Raw genomic sequence first — 14386 nt, 5'->3', positions numbered from 1 at the left:
CGGCCCGGCCTCCCAGCGCCCGCGCGCCCTCCGAGCGCCGGCAGCGGCGGCGGCGGGCGGGGTCGAGGCGGCGCCGCGCGGGCCTCGGGCTCGGGCTCGGGCTCGCAGGCGGCCGCGCTCCGGCCCGGCTCCCTCCCTCCCTCCCTCCCGGCGGCGACGGCGGCGGGTCCCGGCCTCGGCTCTGCGCGCCCGCGCTCCCGGCGCCCGCAGCCAGCAAGTTCGGGACGAGACTGACAGCTCGTTCGCCCATTCGTCACCCGCGCACCTGCATATGCATGAGGGGGCGGGGCCGCGCCGCGGGGTGGGGCTGGGGGCCGGGGGCGCCCAGGCTTTAAAGGCGGCCGACGGCGCCTCCCGCCAGCGCCCGGCCCGGCGCGCGCTTCCCTGGGCGACTGGGCTGCGGGGGCTTCGCCGACGCCAACGTCGAGCTCGAGCCCCGCCGGGTGTCAGAAGCCAGGGGGTGGGGCGCCCCCTGAGGTCACTGCCGCGGTCCCCTCCCATCAGTACGCCACCGCCTCACTCCTCGCAGTCCCGGAGGACACATGCCGCCTCCTGCACAAATCAGGGCGCGGCCCCCTTCCCAGGGGAGGGTCCCCCTCCGCGCCGGCCGCAGGGGGCGCTGCTCCCCTCCACTCTGCTCACGGGTTGGGCAGCCAGGCAACAAACGCTCCCAGGCGCAGCCTGTGTGCCCAGCCCCGCGCTGGCGCAGGGGTCGCCAGGCCACACACACTCGAGGAACGCCGAGGCTGGGGTCCGAGCTTGGGCGGGGGCAATAAAGGACGGTGCTGCGCGCCCAAAAGAACAAGGTGACGGTCACCCAGAGTCTTCTGCGGTCCTGATCGCCGAGCCCCCATGTCCCACCATGTTGCCCCCCCTCCACGTAGTCAACACCTCCCATCCACCAGGCTGGTGATCGCCTTGGCGGTCGGGGATCACGATATGTTCTACAGGGGTCTTCTGTCCCCTCCCCCACAATAACAGGGCCGTCTTCTTGCCCCTGGCTCCTCCAGCAAATTTGCCACGGCCCTGGGCTGGGTGCTGGGAGCACAGGTCCTTGCCTGGAGCTAATCACTGCCATAGTTGGTAGAAAGGGGGGGACGCCGGTTCAGGGGCTGGGGGCATGGCAGAAGGAACTCAGGAGTACAGACACTGCCCTCTACCACTAGAGTGTGTGGGAGGCACCGCCCAACGGGCCAAAGCAGTGGGAATGAATGCCACCACCGCACCCCTACTCCGTTTCACAGCTCCTTCAGGACCCAGGCCTCAGGAAGAGCTGGGGACCCCTGAAGAGATGGGCCTTGCTCTGCTCGTTCCAAAGGCTCATTGCACCTGAGCCCACTGTAGGCTGGGAAGGGGCAGGACACAAGCCAGGCACCTGCACACACAGAGCCCCCACCAAATAAGGGCCTTTGAGCTGTGTTCAGGGCCCCACCTTCGTCCTGCAGGGGCAGGGGGTTCACTGTGCAGACCCTTCCCTTTGCTCTGGCCTGGGGCTGCGTGCTTGAGGTACCCGGGTACTCGAGGCCCCAGCAGGAGAGAGGAGCCCTTCAGTTCCGGGGGTCCAGGGCTACGTCCCTACCCATACCCACTGCACCACACTCAACCAAGCAGTGAACACGGCAGACAGCCCCTGCTCATCCTGCTCAGGGGTGCACAGAGGACTTAGAAAAATAACGCAGAGTGATAAACGAAAACCAAAACCAGGGAGAGCGCCTGCTAAGACAGAGGGCAGGCAAAGGTCAGCAAGGTGAGCAGCTGGGATTGCACATGCAAAGGCCCTGGGGCCAAAGGAGCCTGGCCCCAGTGAGGGTCTGAGAGAGAGACTCAGTGGTCAAGGCAGAAGGGGTGAGGAGCATAGGTGAGGCTGGGGTGGGGGTGTGGGTGTGAGCACCAGGCCGAGCTGGGCCTCCCCAACTAGAGTCTTCCTGCTAAGACCAACGGGAAGTCACGGAAAGCAGCTGAGCCGGGTTGGGCTCCACGTTTGTGACTTACGTTTTCACAAAGATCCCTGGCTGCGGGGGAGGGGCAGGGAGGCCATAAGAGGCCACTACCACAGTGCAAGTGAGAGGGGCCCGGTGACCAGCTGGGGCCTGGAAGTGGAGTGCCTGAGGATGGGGGAATTCCAGTGTAAAAGAACAGCCCCCCATGGGCCCCTCCCTCACCCAGCTCTGAAGCTTCCTGCTCCCGGCCAGTGTTGGGAGGAAAGACAGCTCAGGCTGCCCACAGGGCTTGCTGTGCTGCCCGGTCCAGAGCTGCTGTGCTCTAGCTGAGGCTTTCTCTCCTGGGAGGCACCAGTGACAGACCTCAGTCCATCTCAAGATTCCAGCTCAACCGGGCGGGGATGCAGCATCCCTGGGGCCTGCCGTCTCAGGGTACATAGAGCCTGCTCTGCAAAGCTGGGGAGACGGGGGCCTGGCCCATCTGCCTCCCTCCAGGCCCTTTGGGAGTGAGACCTGGGTCCCCTTGGCCAGGGCACCTGGGCAAGCATCAGGGCAGTATCCAGGGTCAGCAGACACAGGACACCTCTCTGTGGGGCAGGCTCCCTGCCTCCCTGCCTAGGGTGCAACCCTGCAGGACACAGAAACCTTCCCTCCTGCTCTCTGTCCCCTGTCCCCTCCTGCCTGCACCTAATAGTGCCCAGGAGAGGTTCAATGGTGCCCAGGAAGGTGTCCACTTCAGGGGTGGGATGGGCACTGGAGGCTGCTGGGGGACAAAGACCCTTTCCTCCTGGGGTGCCCCCTGCTGGGGTTTCTGCAGCCTTGGGCCAGAGGGCTTGACATCCAGTGGGAGTCAAGAGCTCCTGCCTCCCCCCTGTCCTGCCAGTCTCTTCCCGGAGGCCCCCATCATTGTTCTGGGGTCCACTGGGCCACAACACCCGTCTCCCAGTTCTACCCGCCCCCCTAGCCTGGGGGTTCCCACTCTGAGTCCCCCAGAACAAGGGGCTCTCCCAGCATTCTCTGAGGTGGGTGCTCAGCTTGTGCTGAACACAGTGTGGGGGTTGGGGGCCACTTCGCCTTGCCCGGGGGATTCAGGACCAGGCTGGGGTGCAGGCTGCCCAAGGTTTGGACGGAGCCGGCTGGACTCAGGAGTGAGCTGTGCTTCCGCCCGTGTTCTGCGGTGCTAAATATAGCGGCCAGGGAGGGGAGTTTCCGGTTACAGCGCCCCCCCTCCCCCCCCATGCCGGGAAATCGATGCCAGTTCCATTAGGCTCAGCGGCAGTGCCTGCCTACCGACCAGAGCACAGGGGGCTGGACTGCACCCACGTCCGGCGACCCTGTCCCCCACCCCTGCCCTGCCACTCCAGAGCCTGGTCCACTCCCTGGGGCACAGAGAGCCCCCAGCCCCACCATGTACCCGCCAGCCTGGGCCAGAGGGCCAGTGGAGCTCTAGGGCTGGGCATCAGGCAGGCTGCAAAGGGGGCTGGTGGGGAGGGCACCTGCCCTGGGCCTCGTGCTCAGATGAGTGGGGCCCGGGGCAGCCGGCTGGGGCCTCCTCTGGACAGGGTGGAGCTGAGCTGCTCAGGCCCCCACTGCAGCCCAGCCCGGCCAGCCCCTTGGACACACTGCTTGTCCGAGGGCCCCTCCCCAACAGCATGGCACACACCTGGCTGGGCTCCCAGGAGGCCCCACCTGGGTGGCAGCCGGAATTTGCATACAGGTGATGCTGTTTGGGTGAGTCCCTTGGGCACAGCCTCCTCAGGGTGGCCTGGAATGCCAGGTCCAGGAGCTGTGTGCACTGCGCCACTCTGGCCAGACTCGGCCACAAGCATTCCCCGGGCCCACAGGAAAGGAGGGATCTGGGTGCCCCCCCCCCCCGTGCATGCTCACAGAGAGCACCTGCCTGCCTGCCTGTCTGCCTGGGGTCAGCCTGAGGAGCACAGGAGGGTGGTGGACCTCGCCCTCAGGAAGTCGCCCCACCTGACAATGGGGTCTCAGCAGGAGCCAGAGGCAGCGGGCCCTGCCTCCACGTCCTCTGCCTTTGCAGCCCAGAGCCGTCCTGAGGGGCACTAGGGCACGGAGCACTAAGCCCGGTTCACAGGAAAGCCCCTGGCCACTCTGGCTAACAGTCCCTGCATGGCTGTGCAGGCAGCACCCCCTGGATACTTTGCCCTCCCCAGGGTCAGGAGGCCATGACCCAGGCTGCCCCCAACCTGTCCTCAAAGGCAATACCCATGGGGCTGACCAGAGGGTCAGGTCACGACCCTCATAAAGGGTCAGGTTGGGCCTCCATCCCTGACTGGCTGACCATGGTGACCAGCACACACTCCCCACAGTGGACTCCAGCCTGCCCGTTGCATATGGAGCAGGCTGCGTGCCTGGCTGAGCCGAGCCCTCCTGTGAATCCAAGCGCTCAAGGCTGATGGAGGGCAGCCTGACCCCCATGACAGGCAGGGGCTTCAGGGCCACACACATGGGCCGGCAGGTGGAAGAGATTGTACCGCAGACCCCAGGGCCACCAGCCCAGTCGTCAAGGTAGGAACCTCACTTCCCCAGGGGCAGGGAGCGTGCACCCTCCAGATGTGCAGCCTGTAGTTCTGTCCACACCCCCTCCCGCCAGAGGCTGGCTCAGCCGCCACCCCAGTGGCCCTAGCTCACTCCGTGTCCTGGTGCCCAGTGGGCCCATCCCCAGGCCCCCCAAGCACTTCGCCTGGCCTGGCCCATCCCCACTGCTCCTGACCCTAGGTGGCACAGCCACGGTCGCACACTTCTGCTGCCGAGAGCCCACCGTCTTGCCTCCCACCACCCACCCTGGTCACAGCTTGGAGCCAGTGCACACAGGCTGGAGCTACAGCAGCTTTTATTGGGTCTGCAGGGTGGTTGGCCAGGACTGGCCTCTGTCCAGACCCTCTGGAGACTCACTGGAGACCCAGGCCAGGGGCCACGCAGTTGAGGAACCATGAGACACCAAAGATGACGCCGAGCGTCTTGGGAACATCCGGGTTGTCCGCGAAGGCCTGGGCGCCATCCAGGGGCAGGTGCGTGACCTCGATGAGCTCTCCCTCCTCCGCCAGGCCTCCGCCCGGACCTTCCCGCTGGGCATCTGTCACTTCTGCATAGAACATGGTCTGGCTGGAGCCGGTCACTCCCACGCCAGACCTGTGGGTTGAGACAGCATCTGCTGAGCCACCGTGTAGGCCCCGCTGGCCACCCCCGCCTCTCCACAGCCCTGTCCGCTCTGCGTGTTCAGCCCTCTGGCGGGCAGGATGCTCCCCACCTGTGGACAGGCTGGCCTTGAAGACAGAACAAGTGCCATGCTGTGAGGGACCATGTGGCCAAGCCTGTGGGCTGCCTGGAGGAGCTGACCACGGTCCCAACCAAAGTCAGCCAGGAAACAGGGCACTGAGTCACACAGCCCCAGGAGCTGGACTCTGCGAGGACCCTGAGCCCCAGACGCCCTGACTGCAGCCTGGAGAGACCCTGAGTGGCGGGCCCAGTGCCCCGTAGCAGACCGCTGACCCACTGCAGCGGTTGGAGCCGGTCAGTGTCTGGCAGGCTGTCTGCAGCAGACCCTGGTGCAGGCCCCTCCCTGCCCCTCTGCTTTACGGGGCCCTCAGCCAGGGCCTCCTACCCCATGGTGGCCTGAACCCGCAGTCCCCTCCAGGCATCCAGGGCTCCAGGCTGGCTGCAAGTGGGGACGTGCTGGCAGCCTGTGCGGTCTGTGCCTGTGACAGCTCTCTACGCTGCCACTTGCAGGATGCCAGGCTGGGGACAGCCGGTGCCAAGGCAGCCCAGGCAAGAGGCCAGGGCTCAGGTAGGGGTGGGGTAGGGTGGCGGCGAGGTCCCCAAAACCAAGCCCATTGGTCCTTGGCAGCAGTGATGTGTGAGACAGCTCCCTCCTCAGTAGGTGGTGGCCAGAAGGGGATGCTGGTCCCCAGGAGGGACTCAGGCCCTCAGGCAGAAGGCAGTGGCCCAGACTGGCACTAGTGGGGGACAAGAGTGAACAGCTGCGGTGGCTGCTGGCTAAGAGGACAGGTTAGCAGGTCCCAGAACAGGGGAGGAAGGGCCAGGCAAGGTGTGCAGGTTAGAAGGGATCAGGGGGCATCTGAGACGACCAGGGAGTGTGGGAGTCCTCGGTCAGCCCAGGCTAGCTGAGGCCAGCAGGAGGCCTGCATGGTGGAGGCCGCCCTTGGAGATGCACCCCACACACAGGGCAGGGAGCAGAACTGAGGGGCTTCCACTCTCCACCCCCCAGGAGGGGACCCCACTCAGACTGACTTCGCCCAGCTGCTTCCTGCGCCCTCTGGCCCCTTATCTCCCTCAGACCCTTCCTGAGGGCCCATTTCCGCCGGCGGCCAAGCCTGCACCTTTGATGGAAATGCCGTCTGTGGGGTTTCCAGTCCCAGTTTCCGCAGGCTTGTGAAGGAGACGGAGTGACCTTTGGCCCAGCCCAAGACTGTGCTGGGCCAGGCTGGGCACTGCCACTCCTGCCTCACTCAATCACGTCCTTAGCCTGGGCCTCGTCACCTGTGCCTGGGGCCATGGAGAGGAAGCCATGGACCTTGCTACAGGGCAGCATGAGCTCTGCTGTCTGTCCAGCCCAGACAGGCCTCAGGGACAGCTGACCTGACCTCCACTCGGCCCCCTCCAGTCCTGCCTCCCCACAGCCACGTCTCGATTCCAAAACGCAAGTCTGAGAAGGCTGCCCACTGCCCACAACCCTCGTTGGCTCCCCAGCCCCGCAGGACCAGGTCATAGCCGAGACCTTGTCTGTGGAGCCAGTGCAGCTGCACCTCCGGCCCCCTTGTCCAGAACCTCTGCCGAGCAACCCCTCTGCCAGGCCTCTACCAGACTCATTCCTGGGGGGCAGCCCTTTACCTGCCCCCCAGTCCGCCAGGGCAGGTCCTTGAGTCTCTGCGTCCCCAGCAGGCTCAGCGACCAAGGAGCCACTGGCCGCCACACAGAGGACACCGACAGAACACTGAGGCTCCTCACACCAGGATGTCCAAGCTTTTGGCATGAAAATCCCACATTTAACACGGAGGGTCCTCTGGCTTACCTTCTTCCTGGGACTGGGAGTCAACTCCAACCCCAGGCCAGGGGACACCCTGACGCGGCCCTGGAGGCTGCTGAACCAGGGGGGCCCTGGGCCCAACACTGAGGGGCCCCTGCACTGGGCTGAAAAGGGACAGAGCCTCTGCCCTCTGGGGAAGGCCCCGTACAGCACGCAGCGTGCAGGACTCTGAGGCCCTCAGGACCTGTCATAGCATCTCCGGGTGGGCTTCGCCCCAACATCCTGTCCTGGAAAGATGGCCCCAGCTGCGGGCCTCATGGGGAGTGTGCAGCAGGGACACCTGGGCTTTGGTGGAGGCAGGCCCTGAAGTCAAGGGTCCAGGTCACACCTTTCCCCCATCCCCTGGAGTGCTGGGGCCCCTCCCAGCTCAGAGCTCAGCCTTTCCCTCATTCCTGAGCCACTGTCAGGGCAGATCTGTGACTCACCCCCACCCCCAACGCCCGCCTCGTGCTTAATCCCACAGGAAGTAGAGGCATCTGTCAGCAGCAGCTGCCACCAGAGCCTGCCCCATAGGGCTGGGGGCCGCAGGGTGGGGGCACGGGCCCAGCATACTCCCCAACAGCTTCAAGAACCTTGGCTCCTGGCCGGGATCACGATCTGGGCGCGTTCCGTCCCACCTTCCCCCAACTCCATGCTGAAAACAGGAGTCACCCTGCTTGCACACCCCTGGAGACGGAGTGCTCACCACCTCCAAGCAGCCTGGCCAGCCCCTGGGCAGCACTGACAGCAGGACGCTCTTACCCAGCCTTGCAGGCAGGTGGGCCCAGCCCCACTCACTTGTACGTGGCCACCCGGCGCAAGTCGGACGGGGCCAGGCGGTAGCCGCACTCCTCCCAAGCCTCCCTGCAGGCCACTTCCTCCAGCGAGAACCCAGGCTGGTCCACAAGGCCGGCGCACAGCTCGTACGTCACCCCCACAGAGCCAGGCAGTGCCCCTGGCAGCACCTGTGGCCTGTCCTGGTCCATGGCTGCCAGGGACCCTGGGAAGTGGCGCTCCACCTCGTTGGCATACACAGCTGGTTGGGGGGAGGGCAGAGCACAGTCACAGCCACGTGGTGGCCCCGTCCATGTGACCCACTATAGGCCAGACCCCCTCACCGAGCCTCAGTTCTCCCGGGAGTCCCCTTTCCCCGTGCCCCACTCTGGCCAGCCTCACCCGGCCGGAACTGCTTCACCAACACCAGGCTCCTCTGAGAAGAGTTGAACAGGAGAATGGTCACACTGCAAGGGGTGGGGGGACAGAACTCAGCACAGAAGCAACCCCCTCACCTCACCTCCTGGGGGGCCCTGTTTCCGGCATACCTGGCCCACCTCCTCTCCCCAGCAGCCCAGGAAAACTGGGCCCCCTGCTCAGCTGGACAGACTGAGGTCCAGGTAGGGCCAGAGCTTGCCAGAGTCCCGCAGTCAGGCTAGGACCCAGGCCTACCGTATGCCGGCTGGCAGAACGGGCAACAGGGTGGGGAAGGACGTGTTGGGCAAGTCGCGGGCTAGGTGACTGACATGACATGTGCCTGCTGGGCACGCTACTGGCACCATACCCCAACACTTGGGGGCGATGTCCCCCAGACGGTCTCTCCCAGGTCCAAGAGGGCCTGCCCACTGCCATGGTCTAGATGGACCCAGCCTTGGGGTGGCCCCTCAGACAAGGGAAAGTGAGAGTGGGGACACATATGGAGGGGCACAGAATGCAGAGGCAGCGCGCGGCTCCATGCCCTGGCTCCCAGAGTCCCCACGGGCACCAGAGGGGTCCAGGCTGGGCCCTCACCTGTCATGTGTCTTCATGAAGTCCCACGACTTCTGAGTGCCATTCTGAAAGAGGGAGGGTGGCAATTAGGGTGGCCGCCAGCATGGGTGGAGATACTCCGGGGAGCTGAGATGGCTAGACAGACCCACCAGGGAGGCTCCCTCCCAGCCTCAGCCCATCAGAGACAGGAAGTCCCCGCAAGTCGGGGATGGGGAGCAGCCTGGGCTGGGTAGGGCGGTCAGGAGGCCTGAGATTCTGAGGGTAAAGCAGAAAACTGGGGCCAGGGGAGGGAAGGCGTCCCAGGCAGGCATGCACACCACCCAGCACAGGCTAACTAAGTACAAGGAGCTGCACCGATGTATGCTGTCACCATGTCACCAAGTGTGGGAAGGACCGTGGGCATGGGGGAGGGGCTGGCATGCCATATCCTCACAGTCAGGGCAGGTAGGGTCCCAAGAGGGCAGAGCAGAGACCAGGTTTCCATTGCTAAAGGTCCCTCCGGCCACTAGACAAAGAAAGATAAGAAGGCAGGAGGGAGGCCGGCCTCCTGAGAGCACACCAGCACCAGAAATAGCCGGGGGACGGGGTGCGGAGCTACGTGGGAGTGTACACTACAGGACACGGGTTCAATGACAGTGACTGGACACTGTGACATCCCCGTCCCTGGCCCAGTCTCTGTCTTGGGCTGTCTCGCATGCATCCTGTGGTCCTGTTATTCTGTCACTTCCCTCCACCATCCTGCTGCCTGCCCCTCCCCCCACCGGGGTCACCCCAACCCCGGTGGGGGGGAGGCTCCCAGAGCTCTGGGCAGCATTCAGTGTATGAGAGGCAGTGTGCGGCAGGGGCCTGGGCCCAGCCGGCTGTGGCAGGCAGAACGGACGCCAGTGGGGTTCCAGCGGGCAGGGGTAAGAGGGGCCCAGAATCTTGCCAGCTGGACACCATTAGTTAAAGTGGGCTCGCATCCTGGAGGCCAGAGCAGGCAGTGGCCATTCTACCCAGCCCCGCCCCCTCCCCACGGGGTCTCTGCAGCCGGGGCTGAACCTGGGGCCCTGCCCTGTGCTGTCCATCACCAGCCCCTCAGCCACTGGGTCAGCCCAGAGGCCCTGGTGAACTGCTGGCCCCATCTGTGGGGTCTGTCCAGGCCACAAAGTGGACAGAGACCTGAGTACCAGAGACACAGAAAGTGCAGCCGGAGCTACAGAAGAAGAGGACACTGTGAGACAGCCTTTGTGAGGACTTCCTGGAGGAGGTGACACCCCACCAGGCCCCCCAGAAATGAGGGAAGGGCATTCTAGGCAGGGGACCTCACAGGCAGAGGCCCACATGCTGGTCTGAGGGCAGTTGGGAAAATTGGTCTGAGCTTAGCCAGGAGGCATAGGCGTCCTGGAGGGCAGCCTTGGTTTCTAGGGGCAGGGAGGGCCGATGTCCTGTGTTGTGCAGGCTGGGCTGCCCAGGAGGCTGTTCGCAGGTACTGCCCCAGAGGCAAGCCCAGGCCTGCCTGCAATCGGCCACCCTCGGGCCAGCCACCCACCCAGGATAGGCTCCAAGGAAGGCCTGTCCCAGTGTGCCAAATGCATGCTGTGCCCCTACCTCCCTCAGGGTAACTGTCACACATGCAGTTCTCACAGACCCTTGCGGTTCAAGATCAAAGCATCCATCAGACCCTTAGGTCCAGCCAAGGTGAGGTGCAGGGCAAGGTCCGAGAGGCCTGCTGAGGCCCTGTCAGCCCCTCCCACAGCACCCACCAGCTTGTGGCCGCAGGCCTGGCTCATCTTCCGTGGGCCTGGGAGGGAGGGGCAGGACTGGAGCGAACACAGTGCTCCCCGCTCAGTGCCATGGGGGTGCCCCGCATCTGGTCAGTCTGTCTATCTGTCCACCAGATCCCCTCTGGCAGGGTGGCTGCACTGCCAGCCCAGTGTCCCCTGGCACCTGACGGAATGCTCGCCTGGCCCCCTAGCTTGTGCCCACAACAGCCTGCTGCCTGCACGGCTCAGTGCTGGTCACCCATCAGTGGAGCCGGGCTTGAAGGTGCCCACCAAGGATGCAGGCCTGCACAGGAAGTGGGGGTGCGCTACAACCATGGGCCCAGCAGGTATTTGCCTGGCCCACCCTGTGCCCACTTGCTGCTGCCTAGAGCCCCAGGCCCTTGGGGGCCGAGCTACCACAGTCAGGCATCCTGCCCCAGGCCAACCCCAGGGAGACGGGCAGGACCTCCATGTCCCACACTCTGATTCCCAACTGGCCCCCACTCCTGCCCCGGGCCAGCACTGCCAACCTGGGTGCATCATGGGGAAAGTGGCGGTGCAATGGCCTCTCTCAGGCTGGGAACCAGGAGGGCCTCACAAGGGTAGTGAGAGGAAGGCGCCAGGAGAGGACAGGGTGCCTGTCCTGCCTGAGCGGGCAGAAGGGCAGTCTTCATCCAGCAGGAGGCAGCGTGCTGGGGGACGCCAACCCGACGGCGGATGGCGGATGGCGGACAGATGTGAGGGAGGAAGGCGGCCAGGGCTCGGTGAACCCCGGGATAAGGGCAGAGGGAGGCAGCGGCCACTCATTCACCCCTGGTGAAAATACCACGTGCCCGGGGCCAGGGGACACAGCGTCCTGTCCCAGGAACAGGGTCCTGTTCTCCCTGAAGGACCACTCCCTGGGAGGCACCCTGCGAGTGGGGCAGGTGGAGACTCTAAGGCGCTGCCCTGTGAGGGCGCCCACCTGGAGAGGCTCCCCAGTGCTCTCCCAGCTCCATCTCGGACCTCCTCTCGCCACCCAGATCCCAGGGGAGCCCAATAAGTGCCATCGCAAAAAGGGCCGGAGCCCAGCAAAGCCTCCTTGGAGGGATGAGGGACCTCCCCGAGGTGTCCCTGCCGGAGCCCCATCGCGACCCAGGCGCTCACGCGGTCTGGGAACCCGGACCCCCTCGCAGAGCCCGGGAACCCCGCGAGGTTCCGGGATGTGGGCGGGGCGCTGGGCCTGTGGGAGGAGCGGCGGGACGGGGCTCAGGGCTGTGGGCGGGGCTCCCGGCCACGGGAGGGGCGGGCGGAAGGCGCCCACGGGGCGGCCTCACCTGGCGGTAGTGCAGCGTGAGCGGCCGCAGGTAGGGTGAGGACGCGCAGCGGCCCACAGCCACCCCCTCGATGCGCTCCATGGCTGCGCGCGACGCAGCCCGGGCCGGGGCGGACGCGGTAGGGCTCACTCCGCACTCGAGCAGGCGGGCGCGTGACGCGGCTCTGGGCATGCCCAGTGCGCGCGGGGCGGGGCGGGGCGGGGCGGGGCGGGGCGGACTCCCCAGCCGGGGCTGGTGGGCGGCGCGTGCAGGTAGCACCTGCGGGAGGCCCCGCGCAGATTGAGCACTCGCGGGCGGGGACCTGCCGAGTGTGCGGATCAGGAGGGACTGGAATGGACGGGTCCAAGGGGCGATCGCCGATGCTCCGGGACTTGGGCCGTGTTGGTCCGGGAGAGTTGCTCTTGGAGGTGCAGTCTGCAGGTGATGAGCCGAGCGGATACCTCTTCCACGGGGTCGACCACAACCCCGGGATGGAGTCGTCCAGAGGAGGGCGCAGGCCACAAGGGAGGAGAGACTGTGCTCTGAAGAGAGAAATCTGGCGGTCAGGGCTGCGTAGCGGAGCCAGTGACAGGAGGAAAGGAGAGGACATTGGAAGCTGTGTGCAGGGGTCACTGGGCGCGCGGGGGTGAGGCAGTGTGGACACCTCTAGAGAGACTCATGGCTGGGGAGAAGGTTCTGGAAGAAGGGCAAGGTGAGAGGAGCAGGAGCGGGGAAGGGACAGGAACCAGGACCTAGGCAGAGCTAGGCTGTCGCCACCAGGTTCCTGGGGTGGGGGAGCTGACCTGCGCTGCACCGGACTGTCCACCTGCCCGAGTGGGAGGAGCTGCTAGTCCCAGTCTTTAGGGCTGTTCCTCCAAGGAGCCCCTCCCCGCTGACACCCCTTCCAGGCTGTGGAAGGGCCCCGTCCTTCCTTGGGTGTGAACCCTGAGGACCCCCTCCAAAGTGGCCACTGCCTCCCCAGGGTCAGGTACAAGTGGTGGGATGGGGGACCTGAGCCCTGCGCCAGTGTCTGCTCTCTGAACTGTGGCCTCGGGAGGGACAGCCCAGGTGGGGCTGGCCATGCGGCCTTGAAATCAACTCCCATGTTATCTATTGCCTGTAAAACACCCATTTGCTCCCGTGTCCCCGTCCCTGGGTAATGGCCTGGCTCAGCCGGGCAGCCCCCCTTCCCCTTGTCCCCAGGATTCTTCTGGAGTCTCAATGGGGACACACATCCAGCCTGGCTGCCTCAATTGTGTAGTTAGAACAGTGGGACTGGCGGTTGTGTCACTGTGTGCGACCTCTCCGTGGGGCTGGCCTGGGCTTCCCTACAGCAGGGTGGTCTCAGAGTGGATTCTTCCGCAGCCAGCTTCCCGGCACTCAGCCATAGGCCAGGGTTCTCATGACAGCCTCAGATGTCAAGCAGCGTCACTTCTGCTGCGTCCTGTGAGTCACAGAGAGTCGTGGGGAGAGGACTTCACAAGGGATGGTTCACAGGGGTCATCATCGGAGACTAGCCATTGCCAGGTTCCACTCAGTAGGGGATGGTGCTTCCTAGCCTTGCCCTGGCCACCTGGTGCCCTGGGCTGGGCCAGACTGCCAACCGAGAGCCCATCCCAGAAGCTGGCCCCACACCACCCAACGGCCAGGCAGGCCTCTTCCTCCAGACATGGGTCACAGGGTTGCCCCCTCCCTGGAGCACAGGCCACTTCCTGCCTGTGGTCGTGTGAAAAGTCACAGAGCTTGCCCAGCAGCGGCCAGACCCAGGGGGAGCACAGGGCCCAGGGTGAGGGGTGGGGGGGCTGCCCTGGAAGCATCCCCACAGGACATTACTTTCCTCATACTTGGGGGAAAATAACATTTTCATAATAACACAAGCTGAGGGGCTGGTGGTGTGGGTGGCAGGACTTAGGTGCCATCTGTATATTAGCAGGGTGCCACCCCTGTGGGGGCAGTTTGGCAGGTCCTCAGAAAGTTCAGCAAGGACTTATACTCACCCAGCAATCCCACTGCTCCATGTACCCCAAGCAACCAGGAACGGACTTCCACAGATGCTTGCGGCAGCAGTGCCATCTATAATCTGTCCATCAACGCACGATGGACACCTGTGGGCCGGCCATATGCCGGAATACGACTCAGCCATAGGAGGAAAAGCATTCTGACGCCTGCTCCAACACGATGAGCCTGCTGTTTTGCTACAAGAAAGAAGCAGACACAGAAGGTCACAAGGTATAGGATCGATTCATATGAAACGTCCAGAATAGGCAAATCCATAGAGACAGTGGATCAGAAACTGGGGGCTGGGGAGGGGATGGTGGGGAGATACTGCTTAGTGGGAAGGGTTTCCTTTTGGGGTGATGCACATGTTTTGGAAGTGGACAGAGGTGATGGTTACACCCTGTTAGGAATGTACTAAATGCCGCTGTACGCAGTAAAAGTGTTAGTGTTATGCAAATTTCAGTTAGGTTTTTTAAAGAAAGGAAAATGTATCAGCAAGACTGTAGGAGCATTTGACACTGGCTGTGGCCACCCAGCCCCACCTCCACACGCCTGGGCCCTTCCTGTTGGGCCAGGACCAGGCCACTGGCAGCC

The 14386-nt window shown here is 64.6% G+C and overlaps 1 protein-coding gene across 1 annotated transcript; it reads right to left on the bottom strand.

The window, feature by feature from the left end:
- Positions 1-4780: 4780 nt before the first annotated feature.
- NUDT14 (nudix hydrolase 14) lies at positions 4781-11979 on the bottom strand. Its single transcript, XM_033109648.1, has 5 exons — positions 11816-11979; positions 8776-8819; positions 8167-8231; positions 7789-8026; positions 4781-5096 (listed from the first exon to the last, which is right to left on the bottom strand). The coding sequence occupies exons 1-5, from the start codon at positions 11894-11896 to the stop codon at positions 4856-4858; spliced, it is 669 nt and encodes a 222-aa protein (XP_032965539.1). The 5' UTR covers positions 11897-11979; the 3' UTR covers positions 4781-4855.
- Positions 11980-14386: the final 2407 nt, after the last annotated feature.

The sequence above is a fragment of the Rhinolophus ferrumequinum genome, chromosome 6 (assembly GCF_004115265.2).
Source record: "Rhinolophus ferrumequinum isolate MPI-CBG mRhiFer1 chromosome 6, mRhiFer1_v1.p, whole genome shotgun sequence".
Lineage (NCBI taxonomy): Eukaryota > Metazoa > Chordata > Mammalia > Chiroptera > Rhinolophidae > Rhinolophus > Rhinolophus ferrumequinum.
The sequence above is the reverse complement of the archived record's forward strand: the minus strand, read 5'-3'. Positions and strand labels throughout refer to the sequence as shown.

What these genes read in the sequence shown, in the direction of transcription:
- NUDT14 (XM_033109648.1), bottom strand. Translation starts at nt 11,896, where the DNA reads ATGGAGCGCATCGAGGGGGTGGCTGTGGGCCGCTGCGCGTCCTCACCC. An exon ending in GGTGAAGCAGTTCCGGCCGG is followed by an intron (nt 8,027 to 8,166) that starts GTGAGGCTGGCC and finishes CCCCCCAACCAG; the next exon opens with CTGTGTATGCCAACGAGGTG. An exon ending in CGCCGGGTGGCCACGTACAA is followed by an intron (nt 5,097 to 7,788) that starts GTGAGTGGGGCT and finishes CTCAACCCACAG; the next exon opens with GTCTGGCGTGGGAGTGACCG.